The sequence below is a fragment of the Vulpes lagopus genome, chromosome 5 (assembly GCF_018345385.1).
Source record: "Vulpes lagopus strain Blue_001 chromosome 5, ASM1834538v1, whole genome shotgun sequence".
Lineage (NCBI taxonomy): Eukaryota > Metazoa > Chordata > Mammalia > Carnivora > Canidae > Vulpes > Vulpes lagopus.
Window position 1 is genome coordinate 80,646,706 of NC_054828.1, and position 19,924 is coordinate 80,666,629.

At 48.4% G+C, this 19,924-nt stretch overlaps 1 protein-coding gene across 4 annotated transcripts in view; it reads right to left on the reverse strand.

Annotated features, from left to right (window-relative positions):
• Window positions 1-19,924, reverse strand: part of VANGL1 (VANGL planar cell polarity protein 1) — a 54,078-nt gene that overhangs the window by 7,952 nt on the left and 26,202 nt on the right. For all 4 annotated transcript variants that reach the window (XM_041755406.1, XM_041755407.1, XM_041755409.1 and 1 more), the window contains 3 exons: window positions 6,044-6,177; window positions 4,428-4,560; window positions 3,123-3,357 (listed from right to left, as the gene is read on the reverse strand). In XM_041755406.1, coding sequence (XP_041611340.1) covers window positions 3,123-3,357; window positions 4,428-4,560; window positions 6,044-6,177 — 502 coding nt within the window. The remainder of the gene's footprint in view (window positions 1-3,122; window positions 3,358-4,427; window positions 4,561-6,043; window positions 6,178-19,924) is intronic.

Here is a 19,924-nt window from a genome sequence, read left to right on the forward strand (position 1 = left end):
AGGGATGCCAGAGCCCATGTCCCCATCCCTCCCATGCCTCACCTGCTCCAGCAGTCCTTAGCTTGTGGGAGCTCTTGGACACCCCCTGCCCTCCCACCACCCATGATGTTCACATGCACTGTTCCTCCTGGGCCCTTAAATTTCAGACCGCTCCCTGCATCTCCAGGCAGAGTAACACACCTCCTCCAAGGGCTTATAATCATCAGTCTGAGTCCCTTGTGACATTTACATCCCTAACAATTGCGTGTCTGTCTCCCACACTGGACTACACCCTCCTGGAGGGCAGGAACTTTTTTTTAAATCTGAATTTCCAATGTGCCTGGACATAACAGGAGCTCAATAGCATGTGCATTAAATCGATAAATATGCTGACTTAGCTGTAAGAAAAGAGAAGAAAGAATGAGCCAGTGATTCAGATAGGATACGCTGGGATCTATCATTCTGGCCCTAGACACAGGTCAAGGATGCTTTCTGCGTGGTATCCTCTTCCATCCACACCTCACTGCTGCTGCCAAGGACATTATTTCTGACCTGTAAGCATATATTCTAAGGCAGGAAGTAGAGCCACGCTGAGGCGTGTGTGCTGAGACACACTTCTAATATAAAAATAGCTCTTATGAATCATAAGAAAAAGATACAGCTCATCAATGAGAGAACTAAAATTAATAAGATAATTTATAGAATAAATATTAATAGAAAACTAACACAAGAAGATGTTCGATGACATCAATAATTCATGAAATATGAATTCAAGTAACAAATTTTTTTTTTGTCTCTTATGTGGGCAACGAGTATAAAAAGAATGGCAACAGCTGATACGTCAAGTGAGTGGGGGAAAGAAACAGAGTCACATCCCAGAGGCTAATGTGTAAAAACAGTGTCCCTTTGAAGGACAATCTAGCAGGATCTGTACCCTTGATCTACGTGTTCCTCTATCAGAAATTTATACTTTGGAAATACTTGCATGGATGCACAGAGACACCTGTGAAAAACACACTTGCGGCACCACTGTTTAGATGAGAGGTTGGCAAACTTTTCTCTAACATAAATATTTTCAGCTTCGCAAGCCACACTGTGTCACGACTGCTCAACTTGGCCTGTGTAGAGAGAAAGCAGCCATAGATGATGTGGAAATAAAAGGGTGTGGTTGTGGTCCAATAAAATTCGATTATCAGAAACAGTCAAGCCCTGATTAAAACTAAGGAAAGATGTTAATCCAAGTGCACGTTGCAAGCATCAGTCATACCGATCGATCATGGTGTTCAGTAGGATAAGATGCAGCTATTATGGAAAGAGTTAGAGCTTTATGACAGGGGCCTGGAAGTACTGACAGGGAAAAACAGTACAGGGATAGTTTTAAGTAAAAAAAAAAAAAAGTAAGTTTCCAAGTTCTGTGTGTATATGTGTGTGGTATGAACTCCCATTTGTGGTTTGCTTTTTTTTCCATCTCTGCTTTAACACACACACACACACCCCTCCAAAAGCATATGCACCAACTCCTCATCACCGAGAACCATTTAGGGTAGGAGAATGGAAACTTCCCTTTGCACGTGATATTTTTCTTTCCTTTTTTTTTTTTTTTTTAGAGAGTCATTTATTTATTTGAGAGAGTGCATGCATGAGCGTGGGGGGAGGGGCAGAGGCAGAGGGAGAGAGGATTTTAGAGCAGACTCTGTGCTGAGCGCAGAGCCTGACGCAGGGCTCAATCCCACGATCCTGAGATCATGACCTGAGCTGAAACCAAGAGCTGGCTGCTTAACTGACTGCATCACCCATGCACCCCCATTATCTTTTTCTTCAATGCCTGATTTTTACACAAAGAAAGGGTATCAATTATTTTTAAGTCAGAAAAGTACACACTTTTTAAATGGAAATGGAAGCAACAAGGAAGCTAAAAGATTAACACCGTGTTCATATTTTTTTTTGCATTGTTTTTTGTAACTTAATATACTAACAAAGATTCCTTCTATTTTTAACAGGTGATATACCATAATAATTTAGAAGCCACTGTTCTATTTTTAAGTTATGTCCAGTTTGGAGTTATTCCAGATTATTTTGCAAAGCACGTAGTTTTGTGTATGCATCCGATTGTGCTGAGCGCTTTTTCTAGGAGAGGGATTAGTGAGTCAAAGAATATGCAAAGCTTTACAGATTCTTACTAAATATTTCTGTATTGCTTTCCTAAGGGTTGTTACTGAGGAGTGACAATGCTACCATAGATGGTACACACACAGGGCAGTGCATGAACATGGGTCCTTATGACAAAAGCCACCAAACATTACATGTGCACTATATGCCAAGCTCATTTACTCTCTAGCATGTGACTGACATGTCATGTTGCCATATTTAATATAATTTTCACACAACAACCCTATCAGGAGGATCCTACTATTTTCCCCATTTTATGAAAGAGGAAACAAACATAGAGTGACTTCTACAAAGATACAAACCTATCAACTGGTAGAGCTAGGATCTGAACCTGATGACAGGCCATTTGCTAACCTGATGATTCTATTCTGTTTCCTTGGCCACACCCTCTCTTAAATATATGGCTGTCTCCTACCAGCATCCCTAAAAGTGTGCTCATATAGTAATTCAAAAGACCATTCAAGTAAAACTACCTCCATGACACCCAAAATCCCTCACCAGGTGATGGCATCCTCTCCACCACCAATAATAGCCATGTGTTCAGTCCTTACCATATGATGGGCATGGTTTTAAGCCCTTCACACAAACTATCTCTTTTAGTTCCCACAACAACCTAATGAGGTACATATTACAATTAGCCCCAGTTTACAGAGTAGGAAAGTGAGGCCCAGAGCCATCACACTGTTCGCCCAAGGACACCAGCTCGTGGGTGGAGGAGCCAGGTTAGAATGAGTCAGCTCAGCTCTGGAACCCAGAGAGTTCTACCTATATTGACTCCCAAGTCCAAGTCTTTCCTCTGCCTAAATCCAGAGTCTGTCAAAAGGCAATCTGAAAAAAACCAGTTGCACCAAAGTAATATAAAGTAAATGGGAATTGCTAATCCTCATGAGCTGGTGCTCTGGAGAAGCCATGGACTGCACCGCCCCCGGGCACCCCTGACCACGGGACCTGCCGAGCTCAGTAGCAGGCCGCACCTTGGGGGTCATGCTGTTGGTGATGCAGAAGGCCAGGTGCTGCAGGATGCTCTCCATGCTGTGGTAGTGTTGCTGCCGAGTGGTACGCAGGTACTTCTGCAGAGCCCGGGCCATGGAGGGGAAGATGGCCTGGGCGGCCTCCCGTGGGTCCATCACCTCCCCTGGGGCTTTCTGCTGCTCCTCGGCCTGGAGCCGCTGGATGTGGATGAAGGCCTCCTCCACTGCGACCACCAGTCTGGGGGGGGTGAGGACACGAGACAGTTGTTAGGGTAGTGCCTGCCACAAGGCACTAGGGCCTAGAAGGCCTCCTCCCCACCTCTGTGTCCCAGCCTGCCACCAGCTCACCCAAGCCTCCCCTCCTTAGCGGTCACTCCAGATGGCTGGGCAGGGAGGGAGGGAGAAAGGAAGGCACAGGGGGAGGGGGGCTGTAGGGGGGAGATGGAGGGAGCCCTAGGACTAGGAGATTGACCTCTGTCCTCAATTCTACCACTAAGGGGGGTTTGGAGAGCTTGTTTCAATCTTCCCAACTCTAAAATGAAGGGTTAGATGAAAAGGGCTCTAAGATTCCTCAAACTCTGGCCCTGCAAGTACCGAGAGGCGGGCGGCTGGTGATACAGAAGCAGCCTGCAAAGTAGCAGAGTTGTATCCCCCGCCTCGATCCAGCCACCCACACCAGCAGCCCCTTGGGAAAAGGAAGGAAGAGGCCCAGCATCCATGATGGAAACCAACTCTGTCCACTTCATGTTAACACGATCAGAACCTTAGAACCCGCAAGGGCCTGGGGGTGGACTAGGGGGCTGCTCCAAGCATGGGCCATAGGAAGTCAGCATCAGCTGGGAATCCGTAAGACATGCAAATTCTTGGGCCCAACTCCAGCCCCACTGAATAGTAAGTCAGTCACTTCTGCAGGTGGGGCCTCAGAGCCTCAGATCTGTGCTTTAAGGGACGTGTGGATGGCTCAGTGTTTGAGTGTCTGACTTTGGCTCAGGTTGTGATCCTGGAGTCCCAGGATCAAGTCCCACATCAGGCTTCCTGCATAGAGCCTGCTTCTCCCTCTGCCTGTGTCTCTGCCTCTCTCCCTCTCTCATGAATAAATAAATAAAATCTTTAAAAAAAAAAAAGATCTGTGCTTTAATAAGCCCTCCTGGTGATGATGGTGCACACGAAACAATCGCGCAGGAACACTTCCAAGGCTCGAGGAGCTCGCGTTTATACACTGAGATTTCATTTTAGCAGTAAAAAAGATAAAAAAATCAAAAGTCTGCTACAATAAGGTGTTGGTGTTGGGTGCGGGGGGCAACGCACCTTGCTCTCCGCTTCTTCACCCGCCGCTCATGCTCTGCCTCTTCATAATACAACTCGTTGTGGCTTGAATCTCTGCGCCGAGCTGCTGCAGCGATCATGGCCCGGGACTGACCGGTGGCATTGTTACTGGGGCCTTTGGGGAAGGACAGTGGAAGAAGAACAGTTTTAATGCCAAGAGGCTGCAAAACAGCAGGAAACTAGTACCATGGTCTGTTGAGACCATCCACCCACCTTCTGAGAGGCACATACACAAATGTCAAAAGAAACTTCCAAAAGGGTGGATGGTACTCCTGGCTCACATTCGGTATGCTCATGAGAAGGAAATCTCCCCGAAACCCAATTTGATCAGTAGGAATGGAAAAAGAACTCAGAAGGAGATGAAGAATGCCGGACAATGAAAATGTTGGCCAAAGATAACACACAAGAGAATGCTGTAGAGGTTACTCACCATCTGTTACATAAAGCTGCAGTTTGGCCATAAGGGTAGCTGGAACATCACATTTCAGCAACAAGACAATGAGAGAGAATGAGAGGGATGGGGAGAACAAGCATAGAGAGAAAAGAAAGTCAGGGGACACAGAGACACTGATTACGCACAGGACAATAGGCCATGCTGGAAGGTCACTGGAGTCACAATTGTAATAAAAAAACAAAATACTTGAGGACTTGCAATACGGCACGTCTGTGAATACAGACTCACAACTCCCCACCCTGGTCCCCTGACCACAGATCACCTTAACTTTTTAGAAGGACAAAGCATATCACACGCTTTCTTCTGTATCAACTATTTGGTTAATGGTTTGGTTTCACCAGTGGGAATTTTCAGTAAGTTTTCAGATCACAGGTGACGTTTACCAACCCTCTGGGAATTCCAACTGAACACACATCTTATAAAGGCCCCCCTCCCGGTCACCCCCCACCCTCGCCAAAATGGGGAGGGTAACCTCAGTAAAAATTGACAACCGTCCATTGATCACGTGACTTGCTAATACTATGATCCTCTTCTAGGCTCTACAGAGCTCTTGCTCTGACCCAAGACACCCAGCAAGAAATGACACTGTGTCCTGTTTCTTGCACTGAACCATCTGATAGCCTGAGATGCAGCTCTCATGTCCTCGGCTTGGCCTTTGGCCTCCTGCCACCCACTCAGCCCCAGCTCCCAGCCAGGATTGAGAAATCCCTGGAAGTATCTCACCAGATGCCTGAGCTACTGAGAGTTACTTCATGGAGCCTTTAAGTAACTGACCCAAAATTTGAAAAGCAGCTTTCCATAGATGTTCCCAGCAGGAGGCAGGAAACACACATCACTATTGTTTTCAATCAGAAAACCCCAAAATGAATGAACCTCCCACATGTATAGACTGTAAATCAACATTCCTTTGAAAGTATATTTGCCTGCAGAAAGAAAGAAGGAAAGAAGGAAAGCAAGCAAGCAAGCAAGAAAACAAAGGAAAGGAAAGAGAAAAGAAAAAAATTGTTCTGAATTGAGAGTGTACCAGAAAGACAGATACTGAGGGGAGGAAAAACAAAACGGACCATAAAATTTAAGCTAAAGAGTCGTCCAACCTGTGCCCCCTACACCCCACCAACCACAGACACCATTTCAAGGCACGTACCATCTACATTGTAGACTTTCAGCCCGGCCATGTGCTTGGCTGCTCGGAATTTGGAGGCTGTTAGGAGATTGGGGTTATAGATGGTGAAATCTTTATAGTAATTTTCCAGAACCACCAATGCTGCTCGCTGGATACTGAGAAAAGAGAGCAAAATTAATGCAATGCTTTTTCATCAAAGAAGCAGGTCCCAAGTGACAACAAAAATAAATCCTCTTTTGGAGGGAGGGAGGGTGGAACACTACTGGTAACCTCCTATAGTGGCAGGCTCCTGGCTCTGACCATGCCATTTGTCTCCAGGATGAGACTTGAAAGGTGAAACTGAGTTCGGTCATCAAGTGGCTTCTTGGCCTCCTCCCAGGCTATATCCACCTCATCTAGCCAAGAGTTGAGAAAGGAATCAGTTGTAACTTAGGTTTGTTGAGGCTGCACAGAACTTTCCCATTTCTCCCAGTTTACAGAGGAAGAGACGGAGGCTCCCGGAACGGTCAAGAGACCTAAAGGTGGTGGCAGGACAAATGCGTGAAAGAACAAAGTGTAGACTCATGTTTCTCGGGTCCCAGTACAGGGTCTCCTCTAAGCTCCACCCCCACACCCCCTCCCGTCTCTTGCTGTAAGGAAGGCTGGGTTTTGGGTTCTACAGAGATCAAACTACAACTGTACAGGACACAGGGCAGGGGGCACACGAAAGCAGCTGGCTGTAGACATTAATGAATCCCGAGGTTCCATCCTCTGGGCTGCCCTGGGCCAGCTGGAGCTCTCTCTTTCAGAGAAAGCAAGACCCCCTTCCGAGCCCTCTGCTGAGATTCTGATCCTTCTTGGTCTGTGAGGCCTTCTGCCTCTAGGACTGTTGTCTCTGGCCCTCAGCTGGGATGAGGGGACACAGGGGACTCTCCTTGCCTTAATGTCCTTGACCTCTGCTGTCACCTGTTTGGCTCCTCAGACAGCAGCAGAGGAGCAGAGAATAGGAAACACCAACAGGTGGGAAGGCAGTGGAGGGGGAGCACCCATACTCCCTACTGGCAGCAAAAGAACTCACTCTTGGCCATAGATGTCGGCAACTCACCACTTGGATGAGAAACTTGTACTAATACAGCACGGATTTTCATGCACCATCTTGTCTGACTTCCACAATCATTCAAGGTAAGAAAACTGAGGTTCAGAAAAATCTCTGACCAGCACATAGCATGCATCTACCAAACAGGAGAGCTGCAAGTCCAATCTGGATTCACAAGCCCCCAACCTGCGCTCTTTCCCTGGGATGTGTGACCTCTGTGGGACAGTGTGCATACTGATGCCAACTCCACTCATTTATTTTTATTTATGTATTTATTTTTTAAGATTATTTATTTATTTATTCATGAGAGATAGAGAGAGAGGCAGAGACACAGGCAGAGGGAGAAGCAGGCCCCATGCAGGGAGCCCAACGTGGGACCCGATCCTGGGATTCTGGGATCACACCCTGGGCCAAAGGCAGACACTCAACCCCTGAGCCACCCAGGCATCCCTCCACTATTATTTTTACCTTGCCCTTTATATTTTCCTCCCTAGACCTGCTAAGGAGTTGTGGTTATAAGGATTACTCACAACAGCCTGGGAGCCAAGACATAGCTGCCTTGGGTTCCTGGATGACCACCCTAACTCTGCATAGCTTGCAGATGTTCACTTTACACTGAGACAACGCAGCCTCTAACCTATTGGCTGGACACGCTGTCAACCCATTGCTCGGCTCCTGTCGTTTAGCACGAGATCGAAAAACGATCTAGAAGTCAATCAGCTAACCTCCTGGAGAGCAGTCATGGCAAAGCTTTCTGAGTTACCTCCCATGGTGCCTTGATCCAGAGTCTTGCTGCTTAGTACCGGCCTTGACCTGCACACTCACGGGGGGCTGGAAGAATCTGGCGAGACTAACCCTGTATCATGGAAGTAGAAGAGCCCTACGAGCAAATCCACATTTTCAAAGCCCTGCTCATTCATTACCCAGTTGCTCATCATCCGTTTCACGCTGAGTGCCTCCATCTGCCCAGCCCTGGGCATGCAAAGACAGGACGCCAGGAGCGGCTCCAAGGCCAGGCAGCTAACTGGAATATGCGTGGGTCGGGGGAAGGTGGAGAAGAGCTTTGGAACACCCAGCCTCAGGTGGGTGCAAGAGTAGCTCCCCGAACAAGGGAAGGGGCCCCTGAGTTGAGGTTTCATGTCATAAGTCTTTGCACACAAGTCCCCTCTGTTCCCGTGCGAGTCTGCCCAGTGGCTTCCAGCTCAGTGTGGCCTAGTCTCCTCCTTGACCTCTGACTCTGGTATTTTCCAAAGTGGGGCCAGCCCTTCTTCTTCTCCTCCTCCCCCTTCCATCCAGAGACTCTCCATGGCCCGATGACACATGTGCGCACACACACGAACTTGCCATTGTAAGCACATCTCCCACTCCCCGCCCCCTGCACCGCTTCTCCGGAGGCTCCAGGCTTGGTGACACAAGACGCCCCTCTACACTGAAATGCCTCAGTTCGTTGCACACAGACATGCTGGGGTGCAAATATTTCCTCCCACGCTTCCATATGGACATGGAAACATCTCTAGGCTCCTGGATTCCAGCAGAAAATTACTTCCCTGATCAAAATTTAAAAATAAAAAAGGCGACTCAGGGATTATTCACAGGCCTCTCTTCAAAACAACCCCCCCTGTGGTTGCTGGGGTTGGCTCTTCTGTTCAGCCAGGCCACGAAGGGGAGCCCAGGGGATCCCACTAACTCAGCCAGGGCCTGCTAGACGGGTGAGAGAAAGCTGGATGGGCGCCTGGTGGCCCGATTTCCCAACCTCCCCACCCCAACACCACAGACAATGCACTGTGTTGCCCAGAGGAGGGGTGTGTGCCCATGCCCAGGGCTGGCAGGGCTTCCTGGGCTGGGATGCACATCCCACACCCTTTCTTCTTCCAGCGCAGGGCAAACTGGGGCAAGTCCATGGCCCCCTAGAAGCCCACTCACTCCAGAGCCCTGGTGGCCCTGGGGAGTGCTCAGGGATGGGGCAGGGAAGACGGGCTAGGAGCTGCCCATGTCACATCTGTGGATCTCATTGTCTTTGAGAACCTCTGCTCAGGGGAACTGGACGAGGGGAAGAAGACAGGCAGGGCTCACTTCTTCCAGCACTGTCATCTCACCCAGAAACAGAGTGGACTGAGCCAGTCCCCAAGAGCTGAGTGACTCTCCAGGGAAACTTAGAAATGCTTCTGAGAAGGCTGTAGGCCCTCCCTTGCCTATAGAAAACTCTCTGTGCAACACCCAGCAGATCTAGCAAATGTCAAGCTATGAGAAACTCCGCACACCAGAAAATATGCATAACTAAGTACCCAACTTAAATAAAAATGGTTGTGAAATTTGCATTAAAATCCAATATGCCAAAAAAAAAATTCAATATGCCTTTTTTCACCTTTTTAAAGAGTAAGCTATATATGACTTAAGCCTTGCTGGTGACTCAGGATGGCTGTTTCACACATTAATTATGAGCTGGGCCAAGAAGGGAGCCAAGGGAAGATGTCAGACCCCACAGGAGACAGAAGCCACCTGTCCCACACCCCCTCACTGCAGGGCAGTCTGAGCACTGGCTGTGTCTTCACATCTTTTCTTATTCCCGCTGACGATGGCAATGGCGATCACAGTCCTCCCCAGGTGCCGTAGACTCTCTGCCTCTGGCAAGCCTCTTTCTATAGAGTATAAACAGGGAAAAGTGCTTCGAGGGACCCAAGGGAGGAAGCCTGCTCCAGCTAAGTGATACCTGCTGTGGCATGGGGAGTCTGAGGTCTATTTCAATCCAAAGTCTAAGGTCTTTTTCATCTCTGTTCTGGATCCTGATTCATGCTGTGGATTGACTGAATTTGTCAGATACCTAACTGTAGGTTCAAAGTAACATTAATAGATTAACAACTATTAATAGATCACTTAGCTTTCCAGTAAAAGAACGACTTGGTACCCACTGAGGGGACATCCTGCTGGGCACCTGGCATTGGTCCTCAGCCATGGCCCGCAAGACCAGGATGTAGAAGCACCCTTCTCCTTGGCTAAGGTCAAGGGTCAGTATCTTCCTGCCTCTGTTCTTTGCCATCTTCCACATATGGCATCTTCCAAGGCCAAAGCAGGCCCAATATCTTTTAGGAACCTTTTCTGACCCTCTGGCTTCCACTCATTTATCCCTAACTACACAGCCATCAACAGCCACCACACAAGACTCGAGAGGTCCTCCAACATGCTACACTCCCTCTTTTGGCCATGAAAGTCCCCTGTACACAAGGGACACCTCCTACAACTTCCCCTAAGAACATAATACTCATTTGGCTCAACTTGGTCATGTAGGAAACCCAAAAATCCAACAGGTATAGGATCAATCCTAAACATGTGTTTACTAAAACCAGGGGGTTTCCAAGGCAAGAAGGGCCTCAGGGATGGAGAAAAGAAAACCCTTCACTTAGTCTCAGTCTTCAGACCAGATCATCTCTAAGGAAGGAGGGAGGCAAGAGAAATCAAGTTGGTGAGAAACTTGCCATCTCTTTTATCACTGTCATATTCTGAGAAGTAGTAATCTAACTAAACAATCCTTACGTGGAAACCCTGCATTATAGGCAGGAGGAGGCTGATGTACAGATTGTGGACATGGCCCCACCAAAAATCCACGACAAGGAACATCCTCTCGAGGTAGAGAATGCTAATATGTGTTCTGACCTACCATTCCGTAGCACCATCCAGGCAAACACCTCTTCACAGATCACATGTATTTGTGGAAAACAGCACAATGATATGTGGAGCTGTAACGGACCTGTGCACTGATAGGACTCCCAGATATGTGCACGGAGGGAAACATGGATGAGGCAATATTTAGGGTCTGAAGAAGACAAAGTTATTGCCAGTGTGAAAGAGAACCTGTCAAGTGTGCCTGGCCCAGGCTGATCCCAACGTGAACTCACGGAAAAGACAGGCTAGCAACGGATCAACACATGTCCAAGGCACTTCCACGGCCACTTCTGAAAGTGCAACTCACTGCTGGCCATGTGGCCTTACTGGTCTATTCTCTTTTCAGGACAAAGATGGTGAAACAAGAAGCCTGTGGCCTTTTGTGGCTTATCAACCACGAAAACATCTCCAGTGCTGTTGACAACTGTCACACAACTGCTGTGGCAACAGGGATGGGGGGCTTGTGCTTGCCCTAGAGCAGAGAAGCATCTCCAAACACAGTTCACATCTGAGTTCGTAAAAACCTGAAAGACATGTCTTTGAAAGATGAATTCTGAAAAACAAAACTAGAACCAAATTACTGTCCTAGCTATTCATGCCTCCTGCTGTTCTGCGTGTTTCTGTTGTGGGAGAAAGCATGTGCGGAGCAAATGGCACCAGGGTTTGGCCCTGGACAGCAGGACTCTTGGCTCTATCATTTGTTTCTTGATCTTGAACAAGCTAATTCATTTCTCTAAACTTCTGATTCTTTGCCCAGAGGATGGGAAGAATACAGAAAGCCCTACTATAAACATAAGTGGCCCCCAAATACTCAACTTTATAAAATGTATTACTACTTTTTAAAAAGATTTATTTACCCATGAGAGACACACAGAGAGAGGCAGAGACATAGGCAGAGGGAGAAGCAGGCTCCCTGTGGAGAGCCCAACGTGAGACTCGATCTCTGGACCCTAGGATCATGGCCTGCGTCGATGCTCAGGCACTGAGCCACCCCGGCACCCCTATAAAATGTAGTACTGAAGTTCAAAGAAATGACTAGGGGTGGTGGGGGTAGCTGGTCAGATATTCTAGGGACAGACAGTGAGATTCAAATATGCGAGGTGCTGGCTGAAGTCTGGTGTCTCCTGTGGCAGTTAACTCCTGAGCTTAAATATCAGTGGGGACAAACCCAAATTCTATGACTTTCTGAGACTTCACAATCAGTTGGCATTGAGGTTGGAAAAAATTATCAGAGACTCGTGAATCCACTCCCTACTTTCTTGCTCCTAAGAAGGGGTTGCCTGCCTGGTATGAAAGATTAAATGAGATACTCTATTTCCAAGCACCTGGCCCAAAGCAAATGGCTTGTATACAGCAGCACTGTGAGCTTCCATGTCCATGGATGCTGGAGAGGCCTGTCTGTCCCCATGTGCCCCCGTCTTCCCCACCAAGAGCCCACCATGAGGCACAGCCACAGGAAACAAGCCAGAGCAGATCCTGTCCACACAGCTCTCCTGGTGACTTAGACTCTAAGGTGATGCCACTGTCTGCTTTTATGCAGCGTTTCCTACCAACTCTCAGCCTCCTGAAAATCAGGCCTACTTGCAGGGAGGCCTCCAGGGCACACACTGTAAAGAAGGACCAGCCTCAGAGTCAGAAGGCTGAGATTCCAGCTCTGCTCCTGCTCCTCTGCAGCCCCGGAGACGTCATTTCCCTTTCTGAACCTGTTTCTTGGTCCATGCTGGACAGAGGGCACCTATTGCTGCATGTGGACGATGGGAAGAGCAAATGAAATAATGCCAGGGAATGCATTTATAAGCTACACGGCATCAGACAACCACAAACTGTCAGGTTACTAAGGAGCCCGAGCATTTGGCAGCAACAGATGAGTCTGGCTGGTGGCTCGATTATTCATGTAGTCTCTGGGCATGAAAGCATGACCTAAACTCCACTTACACTGAATCACAACATTTCACTCTTCACAGAACGAAGAGAATCTTGGTGCTCATCCAAGCAGAGACACAAGAAGCAAAGAAATCAGAGCCCATCTAGGCCAAACTCCCAATCCACGTACCAATTCTCTTTATAACACCCCAGAGGCAACTGGCCTCCTTGCGAAAATAAAGTTCACTCTCACATGGCCTTGAAATGACCTTTCTCTAAGATTTGCCCAGTGGTCCGCCCACCACTTCTTTCTGGACCCAAACTCCCCTTTTCTTGTGAAAGCTCATCAAATATTTGAAGGAAACAATGGTGACCAACAACCTCCCTCCTTTTCACTCTCTTACCAGGCAAGTAAGAGCACTTAAGTCTAGAAGAGCATGTGCATGTATGTGTACACTCATACATGCACAGATGCACACACATGCTACACATAAAGAATTGCTTATGTCATTCACTTTTCCCTGGATTTGGTTATGGTCTCTGCAGTTAATACATGCTTAAGCATCCGACTCTTGATTTTGGCTCAGGGCATGATCTCAAGGTTGTGAGATCAAGCCCCATGTTGGGCTCTGAGCACAGCACAGAGGATGGGAAGAATACTGCTTATCCCTCTCCCTCTGCTCTTCTCCCCACTCTCTCTCTCAAATAAATAAACACAATCTTAAAAAAAATATATATATGCTATTAAAATCAGAAATATCCAGGCTTCGGAGCTCAGCCAGTCCGAGACCCTGATACTTTAGTCTTTAATGTCTCTCAGGGCAACAAGAAAGGCCCTCCCTGACAGGGCCAAGTGGGGAAGTCTCATTCAGGTCTCAGCCACTTCTTTTCAAATATTCATTTGCCCTCTTTCACTCTGTCAACAAAAACAGCTTTCTTCGTGTGTGAAAAATGTGGAAGCATCTCTTACGTGTTAACACCCCATGTAAATGCCAGCCACCATCATTCTGATCACCTTGGTGGTGTGCTGATGGGAAAGCCCCGAAGAGAGAGTGTTCCAGTCCCAGTAAAAATCTGCAGAGGTCTGCTTTCACGGCCATACTCATCTTCCTGTGAGCCAACTAAGGATGCTGACACTCAAAACTCTTAATAGCCAGTTTCTCCAAAGCCATTCACAGGCTAGTATGAATTATGAGTACCCGTTAAATCCCAAGGACTGGGACACAGATATGAACAGAACTTCAAGAGGCTCTAGCTCCCATCGATGTGGTGATCTATGGGCTGTGACAGGACATGTGACTGTGGGAGTGGATGTGGAGGGTTTCAGGTGAAGACCCACTGAGGCGGCAAAGCTGAGTTTTTGTGCTAAGTCTTAAATGCTGAACGATGGCTACACCATGTGGACACATGCTGTCAAGCTCCTTCCAGGCAGAGGAAGCAGTGTGGGCAGAAGTAGGTGGGAGCGAGACAATCTCCCTAAACAACTTCAGTAAGAGCAATAGGGCCCCACTGTTGAATCACAGAGCAGCTCCGAGCATCTGCTGTAGTGGGGTGAACAGCGTCTCCCCAAATCTACGTGTCTACCCAGAACCACAGAATAGGATCTTTGCAGAAATGATTACAGTAAGTTCAGGTCATGCTGGTGCCTTTTTTTTTTTTTAAAGATTTTATTTATTTAATCATGAGACAGAGAGAGACAGAGACACAGGCAGAGGGAGAAGCAGGCTCCCCTGTGGGGAGGCCCGATGTGGGACTCGATCCTAGGACCCTGGGATCAGGACCTGAGCCGAAGGCAGACGCTCAACCGCTGAGCCACCCAGGTGTCCCGTCCTGATGTCTTTATAAAGAAAAGGAGATACACATGGAGAATGTCACGTGCCAACAGAGCAGAGACTGCAAGGAGCGCCGAGGAGTGCTGACAACCACCAGAAGCTAGCGGGACAAGGAAGGATGCTTCCCTAGAACCTTTAGAGGGGGCATGGCCTTGTCAGTACCTGGATTTTAGGCACTGAGCTTCCAAAACGGAGAGAAAACACTGTTTGAAGCCACTCTGTATGCGGTCCTCTACTAGAGCAGCTTTAGGAAACACACAGACTTGTATTAGGGCCAGAAGGATGGAGGGGGCAGGGCAGCAAAGGCAAGAGGGTAAGGAGGGAGGGTGGGACAGAGGCGGAGTGTGTGGGTAGGAGAGAGGGCGGGCAGGCGACGGAGACCTGATGGACGCCAAGAGTAAAGGTGGCCTGGGCACCAGCAGTCTCCTATTCCTCCTCTTTAGGGAGTGTCTGCTCCAGTCACTGTGTTTTAGGCCTAAAGCAAGGTCTTCTAGAAAATTCTAAAACGGCTCAGCTTTTTGTGAAAACACCCAATGTGCGCAAGCTGCTTGAGAGACTCCACTTTATCTGACTTCTCCCTTGAAGAGTCAGCAAGACTGCAACTTCCAGTGTGTGGGCCTCCCCTGTCCCCTGCATGCAGAGATCGAGTGACTTCGGTGTGACCAGGACTCAGGGCGATTTGCAGCCACACTCATGGAAGTCCCAGAGTTGAAAGTATAATTAGCCCCCGGACACTGCTGCCACCTCCACCAGGAACCTGGTACACGAATGTCTGCATCTCTGGGCCCTCCTACCTTATGAGAATGTTTGTCTTGCGACTGCCTTTGGGGCTATGGTTTCAAGTCCTACACAGATAATAGGCAATGATCACCTTGAACTTGAGGACAGGGTGGGGCAGAAATGAGGAATGGCTGTGTTGACTGACAGATCTGGATCAGGCGATAGAAAGATCTGGAAGATCGGGGCGGGGGGATGGGGGGAGGCTGGATTTCTGGGGACTCGGTCACAATAGGCCAGGAGGTCTTGTTGCTGCTCAAGGTCTTGAGACATGAGGCGGACCGCCCACCCCGACAGAGGACACAGAGCAGGGGGGCCTGTCGGGGCTGGCTGTCCAGCTGATGGCCTTTCCCTCGGCAGTAAAATGCTAGCGAACCTGTGAAGACATGCTTCCCTTTTAGCGACAGACTTGGCTACTGCCACAGTAGGCCTGCCAGGCCAGACCTGCCGCCAGGCTAGGGCTCAGACCCCGCCCATCTGCCACCCACCCCAGCAAGTCCACCTTGGGCTGCATCTGCCCTGGCTGGGATGGAAATTCAGCTTTCTCAATGCTTCAAATTACTGTGCTGAATCACACCGGTAAACAGCAGAGATAGCTGCCTGCTTGGGGCTCTCCAAGGTGGAGATTGAGATAGGAACCAAGGTACCTCCAAGGCCCACCTGGGATGCTTGACTGGCATTCTCTCATCTGGCCTCACCTTTTTTTTTTTTTTTTATAAGATTTTAAAAATTTATTCACTTGTGAGAGAGACAGAGACAGAGACGGAGCAAAAGCAAGGGGAGAAGAAGAGGGAGAAGCAGGCTTCCTGTTGAGCTGGAAGCCCAAGATGGGGCTCGATCCTAGGACCCCGGGATCACAGCATGAGATGAAGACAGAGGCTTAACAGCCTGAGCCACCCAGGTGCCCGGCCCCTAGCATTCCCCCGCCCCCCACCTCACATTTCTTAACAACAGCACCTCCCTCTGACCTTGGGAAGAAGCACAGGAGCACAGCACAAGAAGTCTGGAGTCTGCAGGCAGCCAGCCTGGCCAAGTGGGCCTCTGCTGGCAGGGACTGAGCCAGGATCTGGTCCACAGACCAGAGTTGGGCAGTGGCTCTGCAGGGCCAGGAAAGCAGACCCCTGCCCACGTGTATTCTGGAGTGTTAGCATAGCTTATCCGCTGCATGAAATCACACCCACTGATCCGTGGGGGAGGCACGCAGAATGCCAGGCCCTGTCTGCAGGGTGAGTCCTTCAGGAAAATGAACAGCACTCCCTCCAGGATTTGGGATCCACCATCCAGGCACCTGCAGCCCTGTTGGAAGACCATCTAAAGCAGCTCTGCATCCACGAGCTCCCTGGCTCAGTGGCCGTGCTCTGCGAGGGGTAGAGGAAGACTTTTGGGCAGACGCTGTGCGAGGGAAGCCTTCCCAGCTGCGGCGGCTGCCAGGAGGCAGCTGTACAAACACAGTGCTGCAGTGTCCGGCACCTTACACTCTCATTACCGCCACTTTTAACAGGCACCACAGGGCCAAACCACAAACGGCAGCTCTGCGCCCGCCTTCAAAATTCTCCCACAGCAAAGCAGATCTGAGCAAATTCCTTTCCACTCTACTACTCTTCAGCTCTTATTTGTTTCTATCCTTGGCCTTTTTAGGGGGTGGGAGGGAAGACCAGCAAACTGAAAGCAGTTTTTTTTTGAAAAGCAGTCTTTACTGAAAAGCAGTTAAACAAAACACGCATTTCTAAAAATGAATTGTGTATGAAACCGTGATCACAGGGATGCCTGGGTGGTTCAGTGGTTCAGCATCGGCCTTCTGCTCAGGTCGTGATCCTAGGGTCCCAGGATCGAGTCCTGTATCAGGCTCTTTTCCGTCTGCCTGTGTCTCTGCCTCTCTGTGTCTCATGAATAAATAGATAAAATCTTAAAAAAAAAAAAAAAAGAAAAGAAAGAAAGAAAGGAAAGAAAAAAAGAAAGAAAGAAAGAGAAAAAGAAACCATGATTATAAGTGACATGAAGCAAAACCTCTGGTGCTCATATAAAACTCTCCCTGACTTCACAGCTGATGGCACTGGGTCCTCCCTGAACCATTAGTGCCAGTCTTGAACGTGGGAGGGAGGGCGCACAGACCAGTGTGACAGTCCAATCTGATCAGGATCAGTAGCTTGGATATCACTTGACCCAGAATCACAGACAAGATTTCAAGGAGAGCTGGATCTAGCCTGGAATTACTAGAGTAACCTTAATCTTCCCAGGAGACTTTCCCTTTCTCACTTCTAACTGGAAAACTGAAGTGCATTCAAGAGAAGCAAGGCTCCCACTCAAGCTGTGAGGATGCAAGCCTGAGCTGGAGAAGGGACAATATGAGCTCTGTTCTATCAGGGCTGAACCACACTCACTGATCCCATGGTTTCCTGGGGCTCTGGGGTCAAGTGTCACCAGTGCATAAAGTTCCTGTCTTAGCTTGGGTTGCCATAACAAAATGCTATAGACTGAGTGGCTGAAACAACAAAAACTTATTTTCTTACAGTTCTGAAGCCTAGACGTGCAAGATCAAGGGTTGGCTGATTCCATGTCTGATGAGAGGCCTGTTCCTGGCTTGTAAATAATGACCTTCTCATGACATCCATACATAGCCTTTCTTTGGTCCATGTATACAGGGGGAAAGAGGGAAACAGAGAGAGAGAAAGAGAGAGAGAGAGAGAGAGAGAGTGTGCGCGCTCTGGTGTCTCTTCTTATAAGGACACAAATTTCATCAGATCTATGACCTCACCGAACCTTAATGACTTCCTTGGATACCCATCTCCAAAGACAACCACATGGAGTTTAGAGCTTCAACTTCCGGATTCTGGGTGACCACAATTTAGTCCATGACATTCCATCACTGGCCCCTAAAACTCATGTCCTTCTCCCATGCAAAGTATACCAATTCCATCCTAAGAGCCCCAAAGGTCTTGACTCATTCTGGCACCAGCTCTAAGTGCAAGTCTCATCTAAGTGCCAAGACTCAAGGTATAACCTGCACTGACACAAGACCCCTCTCCTGCCACAGTGAACCTGTGGAACGAGACAATATAGGTACTTCCAACAGAATAAGGAGACAGGCATATGATAGGCATTCCCATTCCAAAAGGGAGAAACTGGAAGGAAAGGGGTGATGGGTCCCAAACAAGTCCAAACACCTAGTGAGGCCAATTCCATTGGATAATTCCCTTTGGGTCAATGCTGCATCCTCTGAGTTCTGTGGGGTAGCCCTGCCCAAGCAGCTCTTAGCAGCGGCCAACTGGCCCTCTGAAACCCTGGTGGGGGCGCCTATCTTCTGAAGCCAGTGAGGGACCAACCTGGCCCCTGGGCCTGAGGATCTCTGGATCACCTCTGGGGTCATTCTCCTCTTGAAGGATAATGCACATTCACAGCCTTCCTTCAATCCACTCCCCTTTCTGTTTCCTTTTAGTACAGTGGTGCTGTTCTGGTACCAATCCCATCTTCCCATCTTTTTTCTTGGCTTCTGCTAGAATGGCTGATTAAATCCTGAATTAAATCAGTTGGTGCCTGGCTGGCTCAGGCAGTAAAGTGTACAACTCTTGATCTTGGGGTCGTGAGTTTGAGCCCCTCAGTGGGTGTGGAGATTACTTAAATAAATAGATAGATAGACAAATTTAAAAAAATAAAATCAAACAGCTGTGTGGTCATTCCCTTGGTGTTTTCCTCAGTACACACCTAGTCGTTTGGAATATGCATAGGCTGAGAAGTTTCCAAATCTAAGTTTGGATTCCCTTTTGCTTTATAATTCCTTCTGCAACCCATCTCCCACCTCTCACACTTTCTGTAAGCAGTTCAAGAGGATCCAAGTGGCATCTTTTGGGTGATAGATGCACCCAGTGGGTGCCTCCTCAGTACTTTGCTTAGAAATTCCTCAGCTGAGGGGCTCCTGGGTGGCTCAGTTGTTTAAGCATTTGACACTTGGTTTCGGTTCAGGTCGTGATCTAATAACGGTTGTGAGACTGAGCCCCTGTGACCAGCTTGCACTGGGCATGGACCCTGCTTACGATTTTCTCTCTCTTTCTGCCTCTGCCCCCACCCCTTTGTGCATGCTTTCTCTCTCTGAAAAAAAAAGAAAAGAAAGAAAAAGAAATTCCTCAGCTAAATATTCAATTCCATCACTCACAAGCTCTACCTGCCACAGAACACCAGAACGCAAACAGTTCAGCCAAGTTCCTTGCCATGTTATAACAAGGATCGTCTTTTCACCTTTGTCCAATGACATGTTGTTCATTTCCATCTGTGAATTTAGTGAGAGGGGGAACGCAGCAGTTCCTTTCAACACAGCAACGCTATGATCATGCACGATGATAAACCTGCACTGTTTGGAAAAGCAATCCGAGAATCATTTCCTCTAAAGCACAGATGGTCCTTTGGTCAGTAGCCAGACCTTCGATAAAAAGGTGCAGGGTCGGCCCCAAGTTATAAGGTGCTCTCGGTCAACAAATGAAGCGTGCTTAGGAACCCAAAGAGTGAAAGCCCACTGGCTGACACGGTAGGATGGAGCTTCAGCCAAACGACTACCTGACAGAAGGGGCCATGGCAGGGGGTGGGGGGCAGCTGTGGAAAGGCAAGAGTTCTGTTTGTTTCTGTGCTTTCCGTCTCTCTGCTGATGACTACCCACTACCACTTTCCACCCATGTTCACATGCCTCCCTCTAGTAGCCCTCAC